This window comes from Hermetia illucens, chromosome 3, assembly GCF_905115235.1.
Source record: "Hermetia illucens chromosome 3, iHerIll2.2.curated.20191125, whole genome shotgun sequence".
Classification (NCBI taxonomy): Eukaryota; Metazoa; Arthropoda; class Insecta; order Diptera; family Stratiomyidae; genus Hermetia; species Hermetia illucens.
Window position 1 is genome coordinate 121,889,722 of NC_051851.1, and position 22,543 is coordinate 121,912,264.

The 22,543-nt window shown below is 37.6% G+C and overlaps 1 protein-coding gene across 4 annotated transcripts in view; it reads left to right on the plus strand.

The window, feature by feature from the left end:
• The window catches only part of LOC119650983, a 103,864-nt gene that overhangs the window by 71,167 nt on the left and 10,154 nt on the right, over positions 1–22,543 (plus strand). For 2 of the 4 annotated variants that reach the window (XM_038054248.1, XM_038054246.1), the window contains exons 5-10: positions 5,849–6,114; positions 8,247–8,844; positions 8,910–9,338; positions 9,473–9,594; positions 9,673–9,736; positions 11,132–11,308. In XM_038054248.1, coding sequence (XP_037910176.1) covers positions 5,849–6,114; positions 8,247–8,844; positions 8,910–9,338; positions 9,473–9,594; positions 9,673–9,736; positions 11,132–11,308 — 1,656 coding nt within the window. The remainder of the gene's footprint in view (positions 1–5,848; positions 6,115–8,246; positions 8,845–8,909; positions 9,339–9,472; positions 9,595–9,672; positions 9,737–11,131; positions 11,309–22,543) is intronic. The other 2 variants (XM_038054249.1, XM_038054247.1) reach the window with 1 other exon arrangement.

Genomic DNA, 22,543 nt, shown 5'->3' on the forward strand with positions numbered 1-22,543 from the left:
AAACCCCAGAGGATGAGAGGATGGGAAGAGTATGTGGGAAAAAGGGGAAGATCCCCCCTCTCTGTTGAAAAATCGCGGTGACTATCCCTCTCAAAAACTGTATGGTACCTCAAATTTGAGCGATTTTAATATCTTTACGACATGAATTTCTTTCTCTCTTTAGTATTCTTCAAAGAAAGTGTGGACTTTTACTTTTCAATTATATGGTTCACACCGATTTTTTCATTTACCGTCTATCGGCTAAATTTGGATTCGAGGACACCAGATCCTTCCTTAGGGTTTTCCATAAGTCCGGTACTTGGTAAACGGGTTGATGGGTGCCACGTGACGAGCTTTCCCGGGGTTGATTTTGTTTAGCTCCTCGATCTTTTGTTATGAGTTTTGATTTAGATTTAGATACTTTTTGTGTTTTTAGTGTCCAAACGAGTTCTTAATGCATAAATGACTTGTCATTTTTTCAAAATTGCTGCGATTTCGCGGCGTCATTCGCAATTTTTGGCCAATATATCTTTTATAACTGAAAATTTTCGCCACAAGAATAGTTGTTAGTCGCAAGACGCCCAAATAGGCATCATTGGATTTCAAAATATTACAATTTTCTGAAATTTAAGTACCATTATAGCAATCACAAAATTTTGGTGCAAAACTGGTCCAATGGGCTATTCACGTATTTCTTGGGAAATTCAGAAAATCAATCATCATCACCTAAGCGTCATCGTTGACGATTTCTTACAATATGCCTCAGCTCCTCCCAGAACTTTCCGAGAAACTTGTGTCCTTCTGCACTAATTTACGCTATGTGGGTACAGAGCGACTTACTCGTGGGATAGTAGGTTACATTGCATGGTATAGCCCGAATTTTCAAAACCGATGCCAGAATTTCGTGGTTAATACTGTTTTAGAATTTTTTCCGGTCTGCATGCTTGATCAGTAACACAATTGCTTTCTTTTCTTCTGCATTTATATTATATTTTTAATATGAACCACCGAGCATTAGAAGAATTATTGTGACTCATTTGGAAACGAGGTGTGGAGTTATTTTACACTGAAAACCCCACCTGGCCTATTTTTTCATGTAACAAAGCCCCGAAGTCCTGTATTGAAGCGTTGGTTTCATTAGGTGTCAGTGATTTGCAAACATAACATAACATAAATGTGTTCTACTCAATAATTAAATTGATCGCTGTTCGCGTTAGCGAAATACCTCTGGCGTCTCTGCTCGTGGTCGTTTTATCTATATGTTATAAAAATCGTCCTGAACTTTTTTTCTTCTAAGAACATTTCATCCATCTACCTTTTTCTTGTTGTTCACTTATACATAAAAGGTTTCATTCAAATTATTTTAATATACATAATGTGTCTTCTTTTTATTAATGGCGCTGCAGTTAAAGGTGAACGCGTCCTTCGGTTTTACAATTTTGAAATCGATCTACTGTGTAATCTTATTGTAAAATGCTAGTTTCGTTTACTTGTACTGCATACTACGTTACTGCATAATACGTTTTACTTTCAACCACGAGTATTGTCCAAAAGCTATTAATAGCTAACTTTTGTGTTTTAAGTTACTCCAAACTCCAACATAATATATATATACATATTTTTTTGTCAGTAATGTGATATGCCTTTTTGAAATCCACAAATATCTGGTGTTGGTCACTTGACAGTGTTTGGTTCGTAGTGGATCATCCAATTCTTATTCGCTTTGGCACTTCTGTTGTGCTTAAGAAAGTTTGCACGACTAATGGGCTTACCAGTCCCCTGAATGGGACATAGTGCATCCACCACACCTGCATACCATCATCCTCAGTTCGTCGAAATATGCTTCAGTTTCCTAAGGTTGTATCAAGAAGCCTTCATGAAGTTGGAGCATAACGATGGATTTGTCCTTTCTTAGAGTCTACGCTACTACCGATACCTGGTGTGTACGGCGACACAGTTCTTCGTTCGAGATTGTGTCAGGCCAGAGTACACAAAAGAGAAGCCAGATGCAGGTGTCAATGAAGGCTTGAAGCCTTCAAATCAGCGTGCCGATCACTTTTCATGTGTTTTTCCATACAGAAGAAAAGATAGACGGTGCCCTCGTCGAAAGAAACAACGTTACTTACATGTACAAATTTTTTTATACTCTCGATATTCTGCACATTAATGCCAATAGAACGAATGCGATAATCAGGTAGACTTCATCAAGATCAAACCTCTGTCCAAGCGAAATGGTGAAACCGGTCAAGACAAACCGACATGCTTTCGAACTTAAGAAAGACTGAAAAAGGAGAATCTTCAGTCCGACTATGCGCGAGTAAAATTCGCCGCTGACATTTTCTGTGTTCGTTGCTTTGTCCGAGTTTTTCGACTTTGGTCAAACATCGATGCCCTTGTTTGCTAAGCCACTAAAAATCGATTTACATTCTAATGCAATTACATATTAGTTATTGCTTACATGCATATATACTTAAAAGAAGAAATCATTTGCTGCAATTAATTCGAATGCAGTCTGTTCGAAACGAGAATTCGTGTTAATAAATCTATTAATCTCAGAAATATGTATAGTGCAATCATATATAGCAGTTATCTTTGTTTTTTTTTTCTACATTCGACTATTGTTAGAAGGCTTCATCTAAAACGTATCGACGGAAGAGATTAAATAAAAGTCACAAATGAAATTTCCATAAAATTATTGACTATTCATTGATAATCAATTCATCAAAGCAGCCAGGATCAACTAAATCCTTAATTGGAATATTAGGGCACGTTTTCGTGACACGTGTTGAATTCTGTGTAAACTCAATGACAAGTCCTTTGTACACCGTGTCCAAGATGGTAGAGGACACTGACGCTTTTGATAGGCAAGATTATAAATTATTTCACTTGAAATCACTTAACATCTCAAACTCAATGGCATCTTAAAGCACAAATGTTCCTATTGATTGTAGTGTCCTTTCCTTTCTCGTTAAGTCATTAAAAACATCATGAACTCTGTAAATGTTTGCCACCAACAAACATTATTAACAACAGTCATTCCATGTAATGGGATTTATTTGAATCATTGGAGCAACATAGAAATCTCAAATGGGGGTGGACTTTCTATCCCCTGAGAAATATGCCACATGCATTTGTTGTGAATAGAAATCTCTGATTGTGTTAATTATCAGGAGATGTGTTGAGATGTTATTTGCTTCTATATGAGATTTACGACTATTAATTATAATGGTCGAACTCAGGAGCGGAGCTCTCGGTAGGTAACAGTAAAGGCTCATTCAATTCCTTAAACTAATAATTGTTCACTACTAGTTCCTTAAACTAATAATTGTTCACTACTCTAGCTAGTGGGAAAAAGTTTACCGGATTCTTTTTTGTTAGAAATATCATACATAATTTCCTGTTTATGTAATTACCACTGGATTTTTTTTCTATAATGCATCGATGGTAATTATTATAACTTGCTTGCCTACTGATAATTAGAGAAAATCGTTTTATTTTGAACCAGGGTCGGCTCGCCGTGATCGGTTTCGCCATTTGGTTTTATCGAATGCCTGATCTGGGTGCAATTTCGAGGCTTTTAAACGCAAAATCTTCGTCTCCATTACCGCAAGACGCCGTTCATTGTCTTTTATATGAGTGACCGTGCAGCGTGTATTGCGTCAGTAGTTCCGCAGTTTTTGACAAATACAGCTTGATTCACAGTTATTCCAACGATTTTGCGAATACGGTTGTCAAGAATGCGTTCAAAAATCTTCATGGTATGGGAACTGGACTACCTTTCTTTTTCCATATTGGAACAGTGGTACTTTCTTACCAGTCAGATGGTGTTCTTCCTTCCTGAATAACCCAATTAAAGAATACACTGAGCCACAGTGTTGGGTCTCAGCTGTTCGCTTTGCAGAGTTCAGATGCGATGTCGTCAGGCCCTGTGGCTTTCCCCAATTTCATTCGTTTTATTGCCTCCTCGACTTCAGTTGCGCTGACAGGTGGAACTGGTCCAAATGTCGGCAATGATTGTGGAAGTGGAAGAGGAGCAAATTCTTCAGTTGAGATCGGCTTGTAGTATTCTCGCGATCTATCCGTCGCAACTCAACGGTTGGTAAGCAAAGTACCGTTTTTGTCATTAACGCAACAGAAGTGTTCGATATCCTGTGTACGTTCGTTACGGCTTTTAGCAAGTCGATACAGATCTCTCTCGCCATCCCGAGTGTCCAGTTTATTGTAAAGATTTTTGCAATCGTCCGCTCGGGTGACAACGACTGCTTTCTTTGCTTCCTAGAGGCGTTTCTTTTCACGGACCTTCATTTCAACATCATCATCCCAAAGCCAAGTATCTCGGTTGATGTACCGCTTACCCGGCTTGGTGACTCCGAGGGTTGCAGAGGCCGCTTTGTGGATCTTTCATTTAGTTCAACGATTCTTCCACATTCGTAATGGCCGGTAATCATGTGAGTGAGATCATTTCTTCTTTCATTTCACGAAATCGCCACCATTTAATGCGCCGCGAACCAGTGCGTTCCTCACGCTGTTTTATCGTTGGCTTAATTCACAGGACGGCAATCAACAGCCGATGTTGAGATGCGATGGTCTCATAGGGAACGGCTTTGCAATCAATGACAGTGCTAAAATGTCGGCGTCTTATGAGAATATTGTCGATTTGCGTTTTACTGTTCCCACTATAAAATGTAGGAAGATGAGACAATAAAGAATTTTAACAATAATTTTTAAAATTTTTCCGCCCTAAAAAAATTTTGTCTGTCTGTATTTTCTATCTTTCACCGTTTTCGACATTTTGCTCCTCGGTTGATGTTCTTTTGATGGGTAACAAATTCACCACATCCCAGACTGTATGCTCGAAGATTTGAGCATTTTTTAACCATTTTACGTAGAGGAAATTCACCATGGCACACATTGACTGTTCAGGATCTCAATCGATGCGCTTTCGAATTCTGTTGATGCTTTTTGAAGTTGCTTTTTGTACGGTATTTAAACATTTTGGAGATGTTTGATGCCACGGAGCATTCTTCAATTGCACATTTTTTCCGTTGTTTTTTTAACTCATTTTACTTGCGCAAAATATAGAGATAACAGAAAACAAGTCGGGAAAGTGGAAGCTGGATGCTTCAAGTACGAAAGGTTTTGTGTATTTCTTAGTACGAAGCACATAATATATCCATATTGGCAGCCTCCTGATTTCAAATTTTTGTGTTGGGTAGTTTTTGAGAATGGCTCCCTTGAAGAAATGATCACTTTTAACCCCCTCCCCCCGAAGAATGTTAGCATGTCAGGAAGACTGGGATGCGATCAACTCCATGGTCGTATCTATCCAGAGCAAACTGCGAAAGGCAGAGGAAACTAGAAAAGCCCGGTTACGTATGCCGCGTAGAGACGAAAGGGGACCAAGCTAAAATGAGCTGACTCCGCCCCGTGATGTAATACCGTACGGTGGTTCCACGGGGCTTGGGGGGAATCGGGGGTGGTTTTATTCGGTAAGAATCCCACACGCTAGCGTGTCCATACCAGTGTCTTTTGAAGATTTCCACCTCTTCAAAAAAAAAAAGACCGACAGACACTAAACCGATTTTAATAAGGTTTTGTGTTTACACTGTCTTTGTATCTTAGAAAGAACTCATATGAAACTCACGAAAAATGATGTGCCACTTTGAAATTCTGCAACAGGCAATTTATGCTCTTCTTCGAATACTAGTGACACTTTACGCCCATGATAAAGGTGACATCTATGAATGTTTTTTCCAAGCGATCGTCCATTTTCTTTTATAGATAATAAATTAAACCCAACGTGAATTAAAATTGAACAAGATTATACAATATTATAAAAAATACAATGCACTTTTTTATGCATCTCTAGGCTACCACACAAATCGCTATTGCAACGAGCATCTCACAATTGGATATGACAATTCTCCTAAGAGGCGACAGGTTGAGCAGCCGAAGAAAGGCGAGCCAGTAGCGGAAGCTTTAGTTCAACAAAGAGATCAAGTTTTGCATTCAGTGAAAATATTAAAAGCGAATGATGATGTGGAGAGCATTCCGGTTGAAGAAGTTTCGCAGGAGCGAAGAAAATCGAACAAATTAGAAAAATACAGGAAAAAAGACAAAGGGATTTATTCTCAGGTAATTATTTGAAAAACGTGGTAATTTTAAAACAAAGTGTAAACACACAGCACAATTAACTTAATACTGCAAAATTTATTGCCAGAATGATATCAAATATATCCTCTGTACTACAAATGCTCATTAGATTCAATGGTGATTTTTTCCAGAAATTACTAAAGTCAAATTTTAACTAGAAGTTATCAGATGCTTATATACATAATTTATTGAAAATACAATTGTTTGCCGAATTCATATATAGTTAATTGAGAAAACTTTAGATTCATGTATAATAGAATTGTAGGGTAGGCTTAGAGAATGTCAGAATAACTCTATTAGAAAATACCCTCAATTAGCTAAGCGAAATGAATTATAAATAAAAGTCAATTATTATATTATACGATCTCTTCCCATTTGAATCAAGTTAAATTATCAATTATCAGTATATAATTCAGGAGTAAACCAAGCTCGGATATTTTTAAGGTTTTGTGTAAACACAAAACCTTATTAAAATCGGTTTACTGTCTGTCTGTCTGTCTTTTTTTTTTTTTTTTGAGGAGGTGGAAATCTTCAAAAGACTCTGGCCTGGGCACGCCAGAGTGTGGGATTTTTACCCACTAAAACCACCCCCCGACTCCCCCCCTACCCCGTGGGACCACCTTTAGGCATCATCCTTGCCAGAGAAATACTCGTGGTGGATGCTCATTTACAAGTATGCTCTATGTGCTGCTTAAAATTAAGTCCTCCGTCTATCATCACTCCCAAGTATTTGACGGCCAGCTTGGAAGTGATGATACGATTCCCGATTCTAATGCAGGCGTAATTTCTTTTGCGGCGCTTAGTGATGAGGACCGCTTCCGTCTTTTCCTCCGCGAGTGCCAGTCCAGCACTCTCTAACCAAGCCTTAATAACACTGATTGCTTCGCTTGAGTACAACTCAGCATCCTCGAGATGCTTTGCAACCACAACCAGTGCTATATCATCGGCGTAACCCACCACTGTCTGTCTGTCTGTCTGTCTGTCCGTCACACGCATTTTTCTCGGAGGCGGTTATAGCGATTGACACCAAATTTGGTAGAAAGGTGGGAACTGCGAACGCTCACGCATACAGTGAATTGCATCCTTTTACGTCGAATTTAACGGGGGGTCCCCATACATGCAAAAGGGGGTGGTAAAATTTTTTTTCATCAAATATAGTCATGTGGGGTATCAAATTAAAGGTCTCGATCAGTACTTTTCAAAGCCGATCTTAGTTTTGTCATTCGTTGGAAGGGTGGGGAGCGCGGGGGGTTGAAAGTGATCACTTCTTTAAGGGGGCCATTCTCAGAAACTATCAAACCGAAAAATCTGAAAAAAATCAGGAGGCTGCCACTATGTAGTGCCTGGGCTCCGAAATACCTTCCATGCCGATATCTGTTTAAATTAAATTAATAATAGTATATTACTACAATTTTTTGTAATTGGTTAGAAACCCCCCTTAAGTTCATCCTAGTACCATGAAATTTTGCAGTGATATAGGCATGATCTTACCAAGTTTGGTGAAAATCGCACTATTACTAACAAAGTTATAATACCTCAAATTTGTTGCATCTTTGAAAATTGAAGACTATGAATGTCAATATCACCCGAACGTGGATACTCTTACATAGTATATGGATATATTACGTGCTACGTACTAAGAAATACACAAAACCTTTCGTACCTGAAGCGTCCAGCTTCCGGTTTCCCGACTTGTTTTTTAATGCAAAAGGAGTTCACGGTCTTTATCGCGTTATTTAAAAATCGGTCCTCTTCCTTGTCAAGTTCCATCGTTAAGTTTTATTACATTTGTAGTTTTAGTTTTTTTACAATTTGAAAATTATTGGCATACCTAGATTTAACTTATTACTCATTAATACTCATTATATCGTAAATATGCAAGATGGAATCATTTGAATTGACTAAAAAAAAGTCGTTTCATTGTAAAATATCAGTTGCCTGCATTCAGCTAAATTTCAATGGCATTTGTTATGCAGCGTATGTGCAGCAATCATTTATCCAATTGTTCGATTCATTTTTTCTATCTCAATTTATGTTTCAGAGCAATTGGTTGCATAAAGATTATATAAGAAAATATCATATAGATAATATTAATCCATATCCTTTCTAAACAGGATTTCAGAGTGCTCAAAATACTGCCAAGTAATTTGGACGATTTCAACGATATAGAAGAAATAGGCGATGAAATATACTTCCGTACGGACGAAAATAAGGATAGTAAAGATGTCTTTCCAAGTGCTCTCGTGCCAACAGCATTAACATTAGCGTCGGAAGTTAATTCAGAAAAAGTTTCTATCCTGCCTATACCGCTTTCGACACTCGGGTATTCAAATAATTTAGAAACTAATGATAGGTTCCCGGCTAATGGGAATCGTGATTTTGATCTTAGTAAGTTTGAAAACATCACTATTATCATACGTGAAGGTGAAGAGTACTTTGTACCGTTTCCTAAACCAATATTATTTGACAATATAACTGCTAAAGAACCCACAACAACAACTAGTCCCTTCCTTGCGGCAACTACAACCACTGCCACTTCAACTGTATTATCCTCCTCCTCAATATCGACGTTAGAGTCATCAAAACCACCACTTCCACCGCAGTCTATGCCACCATCATCATTGGTAGCAACAACAATTTCAGCAATGAATCCACCAACAACAACAGATGGTATTCTTGCTGCTGGTGCTTCCCATATGACGTTTGCAGAAAGTAGATCTTTGTGAACTCCAACTGAGGAAATAAAGACGCCTGATTCAAACATATATATTTTGCAGGTGCCACAGATAACAATGGTCTCTACTTGTATAGTGGAACTCCTTCATCAAAACATCCAGAGGAAATTGAAATGAGCAATGAACAGGATATTGAAACGCCACTGCCTACGGTTGGTGAGTTAACAATACAAACGCCGAGTAGACAATATACGACTGTTTCCAATGAATGGGATGATAGTCTCTACGATAACGTGGGGAACGATGGAAACAAGAACGTAGGTGACGACGACGAGGACAATGATGAAAGTTCAGAAAGTGGATACCATGCAGGAATTCAAAGGACTTACTACGGACCACCCAAACCTCAAGGATTCACTATGACACCAGGATATCCGAAGTTTTATATTGGCGAATGTGAATGTAAATGGAAAATATTAGCACCTATCTCACAGAAGATTCGTCTAACCATTCTAGATATATCTTTAAGGAGTAAGTGCAATTTATTTTACAATGTAACCGCTTTATGTCAGCTTAGTGAAGTTTAAAATTTTAATTGATAGTTTCAATAGAAAATTATTAGAAAGGATATACATTAAAGAATATTACTTTTATTTAACTTACAGCTGAAAAAAGTTGTCGAGATTATTTGGAAATTTTTGACTCTAAATCGAGAAAAAGTCTTTTCAAGGGCTGTGATGAGCCGAACTGGCCAGTGGAAATAATAAGTAGTTCGAACGAAGTTGAGGTAATAATTTTGTGTACGATAACTGCTTTTTCTCTATATAAATAACAAAACCGTTAAATTGCACCTAACAACTTACAGATAGTTGTGAAGGCGACAACGAAGTTTGCCTACCCAAAACGAGGTGTTCTGATTCATTATTCAGGTGAGTTATCTGATGGAGGTATCATTTAAGTTTTTCTGAATATATCGACTTTGATAATTTAATGGCAATACGTTACTCTTGGTATCCCCTAGTAAGTTCCTTTTTTTTTATTGAAGGCTTGTCATAGGATAATTTTTTCGGTCTAGTTGCTTGCGCGGGGTGTGAGGAAAGTTTAACTAATATGTATATATTTTTGAATTGCTTGCATTGAGTAAGAAATAAATTACTTTTATGCTATAAGAATTTTACCCATTCTATAGGAATGTGAATCTGTTCACTGTGATTAATGAGAACCAACCAAATATTCTCAAACATTATTTACTACTTATTGACCCCTCTCATTGCTGCTTAGAAATTGACAAGACCAAACTGACTTTCAAGAGTCTCCAAAATTTAAAAATCTTGGAAATCCGAAATCACGAAATTTTTTTGGTAGACGATAACAGCGCCGATACTACGGGTTGCAATGTCTTCAACTATGAAGTTCGCAGTAGCTTCCTTGTTTACCAAATAATAATTTGAAATGATACTTCTTCAACCAGAAAAAGGTACTGGGTACACTGGTATGTCGATGATAACTATAAATATGGATGAGCCTTTATAAAATCGAGTTGTCCTTGTAATTTAAAAAACGTTCACAAAACTTTTCTTCTTACCGATATTATGTACGAACATAAGCGAATAGTTCCGGCATCCAAACATGTTAGCCCAACTTGTGAGATTTTTTCGGTTTTTTAATTGTCGTTCTGATTCATCTGCATTAACAATATGAATAAAAAACAATTCTGAAGTACCATAAATCTTGGTAGGAATCGGCACTTCGTTCGGAAGTTTTTTTATTTAAATCTGCCCTTCTGGCGCGATCATTCAAACGATTCTTCTTCGAATTCGGGACGTTTAAATACAAAAAAAAATTATATTTGTTCAAGCCAAAATGTAATTGAGTTCATTCGATTGAGTGGTTATAATAGAATGACTCTTTTCCCCGTCTTTTTATAAGATCGCTAATTTGAGTCCCTAACCTTCATTTACTATTCGCTAAGTATCTGGTTCTGGCTAGGAGCGAGAGGGGAATCCTTTATAGAAATTTTCATTCGCAGTTGTGCAGAAGCTTTTTAAACATTATTGGGGAAATGTAGGGTTAAATCAGTAAGAATAACGCACGAAAAGTTCGGTCCTCAGGCATGTACCTACTTTTCATTTCACTATCCTCTAGAAGAGGGCACTATTCACATTCAAGTCTGTTATAATGGTATTTCCATTTTCACACTGTACAGCTGGACAAGGACCGGTGAGAGTCTCATTTTCTTCCTCGCGAAATGAACCCCTCTGTCAAAAACACATGCCATAAAATACAAACCTCAAATTAGATTTCTCCGATTTCTCTAATTTTAGCGCTGGGATGTCTGACACCAACCCCGCCGATGCACGGGCGATTCGTGGAGCGAACGGACTCTTCGGCAACATTCGAATGTGAGCCGTCGTTCGTGTTCCCCGATTCAGCCACAAGTTCACGCCAGCTGTTGTGCACGGATCAACACATTTGGAACGGCACTCTGCCAGATTGTGTCGGTAAGCATCGAACTCAGCTCGTCGGCTTGGCCGGCACTTTTCACCAGTGTCCTTTTGAGCCTTGTGTTGTGTGAAGTTTTGTTTCGCGAGTATTGCATGAATATTGGTTAAACGTTTGAAAAGCAGTAAATCTTGGATTGGTTTCTTGCTTGTATGTAATAAATCTTATCAGTGCTTGCATTTTTTTGTTGCTTTCGATGATAGCACGCGGTCGGTGCTATGAGTCATTTTTCGTTCGTTGTTTCCCCCACGTTCTGTGTTATTGCACTCTGAAGCCACGCAATGCTGAAAGCGAGGCACGCGCAGATGTTCAATCGCATGGTACTGGAACGGAGGGGAAACTAGTAGCTACGATAACGCTTTCCGTCATTAATTTCACATGTATTGCTGCTGCACTTTAAGAAGCACATGTGGTTAGAATCTCTGGTTGAGTGCAACAGTGATGTAGTGAAATGATTTTACACTTTGGAGATCACATTGGACTCATTAGTCATTCCTTATGCTAATTTGTTTACGCATGCTCAATTTAGGGAAAATATTATGATTTGCTGATTAATTCTTAAGACTAAGAAAATAATGAAAGTGCACGATGCGTTCATTAAAAATGAAAATTACGAAATAAATATCCTTCAAATTTTTCATAACATCTTCAACATAGTTGTGTGCTCAAATATTATAGGATACACTCTGGGAAAATGCAACTTTTCCTCTCTTCGTGTACGTTAAGAAGTATGTCTCTGTTACGTGATCAATCTTTTTAGTGTAAAGTCTAAATGACCAAATCAAGATGACACTTTACACTGAATACTACGTTAATGCTCAGTAATGCACATGCAAAGTTAGAAGTCGTTTGGATGGCCTCAATACGGTTTTTGACTGTTAGGAAAGTATAGGAACACTTAAAAATTTAATATATCTCATGGTCTCTGGGATTCGTCAGTGTATTGCACGCGGAAGAATTGGCGACATTGAAAACCTGGTGATGGCTCCGGCACGGTCCGAACCATAAGCATAAGATAGCCATTCTGACCGACAGTCAAGCAAGGTGGAGCAGTACAGTACACATTTACATTGCACTGATCAGACGTGGCGGTTCGCTCAAGGTCACCCTTCTCTGGGTTTTCAGTCATACGGACATAGAGGGAAATGAGCAGGCCGACTGACTGGTCAAACGGTGCTCTGCTTTTGAGAGTACCGCGATGGACGTCGTATTTTTCACCTGCGCGAGTTTGAAGAGGATTTGACACTTCTATAAAAAAAACCAGGCAGACGCGGACACTGGCCTTTATAGGGCCCTGCCTCCAGACTTGGCATAGTTCCTCTGCAGTTGCTCATCATCATCATCAACGGCGCAACAACCGGTATCCGGTCTAGGCCTGCCTTAATAAGGACCAAACATCCCGGTTTTGCGCCTAGGTCCACCAATTCGATATCCCTAAAAGCTGTCTGGTGTCCTGACCTACGCCATCGCTCCATCTTAAGCAGGCTCTGCCTCGTCTTCTTTTTCTACCATAGATATTGCCCTTATAGACTTTCCGGGCTGGATCATTCTCATCCATACGGATTAAGTGACCCGCCCACCGTAACCTATTGAGCCGGATTTTATCCACAACCTGACGGTCACGGTATCGCTTATAGATTTCGCCGTTATGTGGGCTACGGAATCGTCCATCCTCATGTAGGGGGCCAAAAATTCTTCAGAGAATTCTTCTCTCGAACGCGGCCAAGAGTTCGCAATTCTTCTTGCTAACAACCCAAGTCTCCGAGGAATACATGAGGACTGGCAGGATCATAGACTTGTACAGTAAGAGCTTCGACCCTATGGTGAGACGTTTCGAGCGGAACAGTTTTTGTAAGCTGAAATAGGCTCTGTTGTCTGACAACGTGCATGGATTTCATCATCGTAGCTGTTATCGGTTGTGATTTTCGGCCCTAGATAGGAGAAATTTTCAACGGTCTCAAAGTTGTATTCTATCTTTATTTTTCCCATTTGACCAGTGCGGTTTGATGTTGTTGATTGACTGGTTTTTGGTGCTGATGTTGCCACCATATACTTTGTCTTGCCTTCATTGATGTGCAGCCCAAGATCTTGCATCGCCTGGTCGATCTGGATGAAGGCAGTTTGTACGTCTCGGGTGGTTCTTCCCACGATGTCGATATCGTCAACATAGGCCAGTAGTTGGGTGGACTTAAAGAGGATCGTACCTCTTGTGTTTACCTCAGCATCACGGATCACTTTCTCGGGGGCCAGATTAAAGAGGACGCGTGATAAGGCGTCCCCTTGTCGTAGACCGTTGTTGATGTCGAATGGTCTTGAGAGTGATCCTGCTGCTTTTATCTGGCCTCGCACATTGGTCAGGGTCAGCCTAGTCAGTCTTATCAGTTTCGTCGGGATACTGAATTCTCTCATGGCTGTGAACAGTTTTACCTTCGCTATGCTATCGTAGGCGACTTTAAAGTCGATGAATAGATGGTGCAACTGTTGTCCATATTCCAACAGTTTTTCCATCGCTTACCGCAGAAAGAAATTCTGATCTGTTTTTGCTGATTTGCCTGGAGTGAAGTCTCTTTGGTATGGGCCAATGATGTTCTGGGCGTATGGGGCACCGACCTAGCAAGATAGCGGAGAATATCTTATAGATGGTACTCAGCAACGTGATACCTCTATAATTGCTGCACTGTGTGATATCTCCTTTTTATGTATGATTCGCTGTCCCATATCTTGAGCACAAGTTGATGAACCACTTGGTGTAACTGGTCGCCTCCATATGTAACCAATTCGGCTGTAATTCCATCGGCTCCTGGCGACCTATGATTTTTTAGCCGATGAATGGCACGGACTGTTCCTCCTATACTTGGTGGTGGTAGTATTTGTCCGCCGTCTTCAGTTGGCGGAACCTCCAACTCGCCGATGTTCTGGTTGTTGAGTAGCTCATCAAAGTACTCAAGCCATCGCTCCAATATGCCCATTCTGTCGGAAGTCAGATTTTCCTCTTTGTTTCGGCAGAATGAGCATCGAGGTGTATAAGGCTTCATCCTGCTGTCTTGTTGGTAAAACCTGCAAGCCTGGTGCGGTTGCTCCCTGTATTTTTCGACTTCGACAGGCCCGTTGGTTCTCCCAGGCTTCCTTTTTCCGTCTGTGAAGTCGCTTCTCCGCTCGACGGAGTTCGTGGTAAGTCTCTGCGCGTGCCCGCGTTCTTTGAGAATGCAACATTACTCGGCATGCGGCATTCTTCCGTTCCGTTGTTAGCTTACATTCATCGTCAAACCAGCCGTTGCGACTCCTTTTGCAGCTGGGGCCAAATATGTTTGTGGTCGTATCAATGATGACGTTCTTCAGGTGGTTGTGAAGATCAGTTGTTGATGTTTCAACTCCAGGTCCTCTGTTGACTGCGGTTATTGCGGCATCCATTTCCTTCTTATTGGTTTCGCGGAGGGATGTGTTGTGGATTGCTTCAGTGTTAACTCTCATCTGATTGTCAAAAGGGATTCTGGGTGGTGTTGTTATTCGAGCACAATGCCAACGAGATAGTGGCACAATGCCAACGAGAGCTGGGTGGATTTTGCTCCATCATCATCAAAACGCCACACCATAGTGCTAATCGGACTGACTAACTGACTGATACCTATCCTAACTGTAAACAAAAAAAATATGTCAATGTTAACATGGTTTTCGCTGCTAAGAGAGCTTATATAATTAAACATAAAATCCGTCAATTGAAAAAAAATAGAGACATACGATCCAAACCCCGGTCGTGAGACCATCACATACTGTTGCGAATCAGTGTGAAGCGTCTTACTCATACCACTGATTTCACTTTTTCGGCTTTTTACGTATTTTTCGATGGATGAACCGCTACGAGCAATTCCTAACGATCTGAAAAATCCGTTTTTAGAATAAAATATACAGTGTGTTGCAAAATAATCGGGTAAAGGATATGCTAGATTTTTTTTCGATTTCTTAACTCTTTAGCTGCCAGGCATTTTAATTTTTTTAAAACAAATTCATCTTTAAAATACTGAAATCACAATAACTCAAAAATTATGATAGGTGGGGTATTAACGCTGGTTCGTAACTAAGACCTTGCTCTAAAACATGAATGTCCTGTTGGTGTTTTTCTCTCCCAAAATTTTGCTGTTTAACCCAACTTGGCTCCAATTTTAACATACTAATGTACTCATTATATTACAAAAAAAAAAACGAATTTTTATGAATTTTGTTAACATGCCAAGCAATTTATCAATTACAAAAAAATATTAAGTTTCAATTTCTTAACCCTTTACTTGCTACAGTCGCTTTAATTTAAAAAAAAGTTGCCGCCTTTACATTACTGAAGTTGTAATAACTTTAAAGCTATAACAGCTATGGCATTAAATGGACGCTGAATCGAAACTATGATTTCATTCTAAAATATTAAATACCTGTAAAAGTAAAGTAAGTTGTGTAGAAGTAATAACCCTATGAAAGTAAAAATCCTGCAAAAAAAAACTATCTCTTCTTCACTTTGATAAAATTATATTAATATCATTTTATCCTAATTACTCAATTAGTGGTAGTTCTAGTAGGTTAAATGGGAAAACCTTCAATGAAAAAAACATCAAGTGCCTGAACCTAAACGCAAGCTAATCGGTAAAAAACTTTCACAATTGATAAATAATTGACTTACGGAAGGAAAACACATTAGGAAAACTATTTTCATCTGCTGTTCTTGGGATTTTTTAGTGGGGAAGAAATAATTTAAAATTCAATTAAATTTGGGCATTGTATTAGTCATAGTTCGAACAACTTTTGTGTATTCCGCAGAAAGTCGTAACTAGAGTTCTTCAACTCCAATTTTTATCTGCAAGCAAAAAGGTTTTCATTTTGTATTACCAACATATTTTATAAGAATATGGACAATGCATTCATTAGCAAATAATAAAAATTAATTTTTTCTCTACTAATTTCGCAAAAAAGGCACCTTATGATACGATACGATATCTTCGCAAATGTTGGTTCATATTCTTGGTAATTTTGTAAAGATACCTCCAAATTTCATAATGATCTTTACTTACTTTCACTTACTTTTTTAGTTACAATTCCCACAAATGTGAAAAAAGTCATTCTTATTTGAAAAATTTGGTGGGAAGGTGGGAACTGTGAACGCACTAATATAGTCTTTGGTATAGAGCAGCCTACTGGAAAGTTTGGTGGAAATCCTACTATTATTAACAAAGTTACAGTAGGTCAAAGTTGCCTCGTATGCATCAAATTGGTTTTTCCTAAGAGATAATGTCAGTAATATCTCGAATTTAACATCAGGTACGTTCAACGTATATACACTACGAACCATCTATAAATGAAACCCTCGTGTACTTGAATAGTATTACATGAACGATCAAGAAAACCGTTCATATCTAAAGGAATTCATTGTTTTTTTCTCATATTTGTGGCTTATGTTTCGAGATTTTTAACTACCAGTAGTGAATATTATTTTATGAGAGTAAGGTTTGTTTCTTGCAAGAAAATGAGCATATTGCATATTTTGAGATTCAAGAAAAGTTAGGTTAAACCACAAATTTTCGGGGGAACCAAACAAAATGTTTTCCGCTGGACACTTATTACTCCTAAATAATTTATTTCCACAGGTTTTTTATATTTTATAGTAAAATCCTAAGATTTAGCTGTTTCTTTCAATGGTGCAGCCATGGTAGTTTTTGAGTTATTACTATTTTTATACTTAAAAGGTGACTATTTTCTTCGAAGTTTAAATGCTTATAGCAGATAAAGAGCTAAAAAGTTGAAAAAAATACTTAATGTTTCTTGTTTAGAATTGCATAAGGAATTCCCTCCCATACAGCTTCTCCAGTCACTTTGAAACACTCTGTATAATATTAACCAATGTTAAGCTGATTCCTAGTAGTTACATAGAGCTCAATAAAATCTGTCCGCGATATGATAAACATCCTTGCCAATATTATTTCAAACGACCACCAATCATAATATTCTTTGTGTATTTGGTCAAAAATTCATAGATTGGAATACGAAATTCACGAGTTGTTTCCCAATAAATCAATAAATCTTTTGACAAATTGCGTCACGTAAATATCTCATAACACCCAAATTACACTATTGTTCACTATTCTATTACCTTCTGATACTTCCGGCAAAAATTCAGGATGCACAACACCGTTGTAAACAATGAAAATAGTCAAAGTTTTTGATTGAAAATTACGTTTTTTGAGTCACGCCATTCGTAGCACCCTATTCATTCACCTGATATTTGGATAGTTCCACGTTCAGTTTAGGGAGGGTTTAACATTTTTTTCCACGCGTGGGGGTAGTACTTTCCGAAGTTTTGGCATTGATTACAACGGAGAGAAGTGCGGGGGTCCGAAAGGGGTCAGTTACTTCAAGAACTTGTTCTCAGAAACTATCCAACCCAAATATCGGAAGCAAATATGGTGATCCATTTCACGATATCTAGTCCTCAAAATACTCTCTATACCGATGCCTGTTTATGAAAATGAATAATAGTATATTACCAAGTTCATTATACTCATATGTAAGTATATTTTTTAGAAATTGACTGAGAACTTCCTGTGAGTTTATCCTAGAATCAGTAACAGTAATAAAGGCTTTATTATTGAACACGATACTACTAAGTTTGTTGGAAATCGCACTATTACTAACAGAGTTATAACAGGTTAAATCTATCACTTTTGTACAAATCTATATGTGACTTTAAAAGTCAGTATCATACTAACAAATCTGACTTGAATAAATGCATAAACATTACGAGCTAGGCACAAATGGGACAAATGCCGACTCAAATATGTTTATATGAGCAATACGCAAAGCATTTCATACCTGAAGCGTTTAGCTTTCCATTTTCCCGATTGTTTAATTAATAATACCATTGATAGCAAAATATTACGCTCCATTATTCTGTAAAAGCCTCTAAACTGCAATACAAATAGTTATCGCTAGATGACATTTGCAACATTGCGATATGACGAAAGGCTCATGGTATTTATTTCAAGGAATGAAAAGCAAACGTCTGCCTTTGAACAAAGAGAAAATTCACCTCTTTAGCTTCAAATGATGTTTTTGCGATTTCTAAAAAATTAAATTTTTTGAGTTACGACACTCTTATCTATCGCAAGGGCGCGATATGTTAGTGCGTGTCTATAAATTGATTATTTCTTTCGCGGATCCATTTTTTTTCTATACTCAAATATACAAGAAATGCAAAGAACCTTTCAGACGTCAAGCGTTGAGTTTCCGGTTTTTGACTTGTTTTCCTAGCTAACAATATGCATAACGGTTACTGCTTTGTTTCTTCACTCTTTATCTCTTATCTATTCCTACAAATTATCATTATTTAGTACAGAAGTAAGAAAAGACATCATTTCGTAACGAATTATCATCAGATTGCTAGGCAACTTTCTTGTATATTGTACCTGCGCGAATATCGATCCTTGAAGAATTGGGGAAGATTCTTTTATTTGCGGAATAATAGAATTTGGGGAAGGGTATATCAATAAGCACTACTCTGCCACAAAGACTTTTGTGTGAATCAAATAGTTTTTCACGTCACGAAACAAACCTAACTGCCTTAACTTAAAGGCGAATCGATAACGAATCGTTCAATATGTAATTAATAAATGTCAAGGATAGATGCCCTTGTTTAAAACTGTAGGTGTTGATGGATGTTTTTCTCCCGTTCTGTTTGTTTCCTTGAATATTTTACCTGGACCCAGAGGTGAGAAATACGGCACAATCTTAATAGGAAAATTTCGGCTAGCAAATTATTTGTTATGTGCCGCTGCTGTATTGCATAATCGAATCGCTTCGAATTTTTAATTAGACTGTAGATGCGGTTATCTAATGGAAATGGATGGAACTGCAACCCTGGTTGACCCCGCATATAATGGTTTCTTTGCTTTTTACTCACTGAAGGGCGCATTTCGCTATTTAGATTGTCATCACTAATCTTCCATCTTTTAGAGCCACTTCGACGGCACTGATGGTTTCTTTGAAACAAATTTAAAAATGTTAAACCTTGATGAGATTTTATAAATCATTTATGTAAATTCCCCGTAAGAGTGTGGGGGGGACATAACCTTCAACCACCTGACAAGAGAGGCCACCTGCTGACTTTCAGATAGGAAAACAAATTCAGTTCCCTCGAATAGTTCTTTATCTTACTAAACTATTTTCGATTCTTCTTTATCTTACCAATTAAATTTTTTGTTTCATTGATAACTTGGAAATCCGCTATGGGGAGAAACATACTGACTTAAATGACAATGCAAACTGTTCAGCTAGATGAATGTCATACAAATTCAGTAATTACTCCTATCGACGAAGTATGTATACGATATTTTGACTTTATAGAATTTATTGGAATCTGCGTTATAAATTACCTTCATCTACGTGGAACCGATTAGATTCTATATTTTATGTACCGTAATTATTTATACTTTGTCGATAGTGAACGTTTCATGCTGAGCATACTGATAGTTATAGTAAAACAGGTTGGCTTACAATAGTCTAATCTCTTCCAAGGGGCCAAACTCTATATTTATGATATAAGTGGATTGATTCCAATTTGCAGCACCCAGAACGTGCTGGGTTCTATAATGAAACAAGGCAGGCATTGATTGATGCCAAGAAATAAGGAAATTTTTTGTAAGGATAGGTGGATCTTTACATTGAGCAGATCTGACTTCTGTGCAGCATTTGTTTACTATATTTATTCATTCCTTATAGTCAACCAATTATTCTTTATCCGTATAATAAATATTTCTAGGTTTTTCGTATTATCTAACGGCGTTATCATTATTATGATTAGATATTATCAGGATATGAGTCCCTGGCCCAAGAAAATAAAAAATTGGCCTTCAGCGAACTCCCCCATCATATTGATTTTCTCAGATAAGTGAACTAATACCTTACTATGTTATCGATTTTACAAAGTTGAAAGCTGAAACTAAATTTCAATAAATCAATTTGACTTGCGAAATGTACAAAATCCCTACTATTGTTTGAATTATGTACTACAATTAGACAAATATTTTGATTCTCTGAAATCGAAAGACAAACGAGCTCAAATGCTATCATAGAAGATAGAAACCATCGTTTCAGTACCCATATAAACATCTAAAATAAAAAGCTAATTACAGTAGTGATAAATTTATATAGTAACACATTATTGTAGCTATTACTATGAAGAACTGGGAAAACTGAAATTTGCTACGAAAATTAATTCCTGACAACACATTGTTGTCCACAATAATGCTTGTGCTTTATAATGGTTGCAGAGTAGAATCAACAACACTTTGTAGGAGCATCGGGTAGATTAGCTCCCTTATGAGTCTTTGTAGCCATCGCTACTAGTTTGTCATCTGCTATTACATGCTGCTTACATAGAGAAAGTGTGGTAGTTTATAATTCACAAATTTATAGTTGTGTAGAAATAAGACCTTTGCAAATTGAGTTTCCTGAGGTGATTCGTTAGTCGAGTAATTTGGCTTTTGTATATGAAAGAGAGGCGTAAGTTTTTCCCAAATATAGTTGCGTCAAACATAAAGTGGAAGTCTACTATTTATGTGGTACATCTAAGTAGAAGTTGATTGCTAAATTTCCATTAAGCAAAATAGAGAATACAAAATTCCACAACGATGCTTTTTTATGTATATGATTCCGATTCCAAGATATTGGATGTGTGATTTTTCGATTTTTGAAAGAGTTAAACTTAAAAAAATAGTATTGCCATTTTCAATCTACTGCATAATATTCTAGTATTCTCCAATGAGTAAAACATGTAAAAATCTGAGGAGGCAAGGCCAGGAGAGTGGTAGAGTTGAACCAAATGCTGCCAATCTAACTTCGCATTTTTTTTCTGAGTAGTGTGATGCCCCATATGATACACATACAATAACATGATTCATTAGAGATGGCCGTTTTTCTCTAATGCAGTTCACTGAAGACTGAGAATAGCGATCAACAACTGATCTTAGCAGTTTCCTTCAATAGAGCTTTTCCCACCCCTGACCTGACACACAGAGGAGTATTTCGCTTCAAAAGTTGTTCAAAATTATTTTCTCGCTTTTATCGATTTGATATATAATAAAAAACAGTTTAGAGTCGTTATAATGTATTTAAAACAACGGTCCACACATAGAAATGCCAAGAATGTGGCCATAGAAATGTGTGGAAAAAAATATTTGAAAACAAACACAGTCATATCAATCAGATTTGCTTTCCTCGTCTTTACTTGACTTGCATCCAATTTCTCCGGTGGCAATAGGGTATTGGAGAAGCTTCTTTTTTCAGGACTTTCTGCTCAACAAAGGATCAGAACTGAGAAGAAGTCTGTTTATTATACACCTATTACACCTTTCCCATGCAAACTTTCTTGCAACATTTTGCCGGTAAACGCGAAAGTGTTTATTTCGGGCATCAGTCGCCTCTTCTGCTCTATGCATTATGCTCAAAATCTTATGCATTGTCGGATTCCAGTCCCAACCATGTGATTCAGATTTTTACAGATTATTCTGTAAATTTCTCGAATTTGTCAGTATTAATTGTGTCCATTTGACAAAGTTCCTAAAATGATATTACATTTTTTATTACGTTGATGTCAACTCCTGTGATGCGAGAAGAAATTTGAGGATCTACGAAAAATTTTCTTGAAGTCATTGGAATTCCCGAAACCAGCCTTGGGAATACCCACCAGCAACATTTCCACTTTAAATGGGTTTCCCATTTTCTCTTTTGCTTCCGCAACGATTTTTTTATCTTCTTCTGCCCGAGCTTGTCATTTCTTTATCGGTATTTTAAATGATAAATGAAGAATCGGATCCTTGCGTGTAGTATAGATAATGCAAAATTAAGAGCTTCAGGGTTTTCAACGGGTTTTACATTGAATTTATCGCTCTTTTGACATTTGCCCGCATTTATAACATCTCATCGTTGATGCCGTATTTGTCACACAGTTGTGTCGATCATCGTAAACTTCAATGTGTGCTTTATTTGAAGAAGAAAGTTTCGGTCATTTAGTTCTTCTGAATTTTTTTATTTGGTCTTCTGTATAGCCGATTTCTTTATTGGTGACATCTTTAATTTCTTGTATAAAGCGGACTCGTATTGTTCGGCAATATTTTGTAGAAAATGGACTGGGTTCTGCCAAATTACCTTCTTTTGGGCACCAATATTGGATTTGATCCACAGGGGATAAATGAACTCTG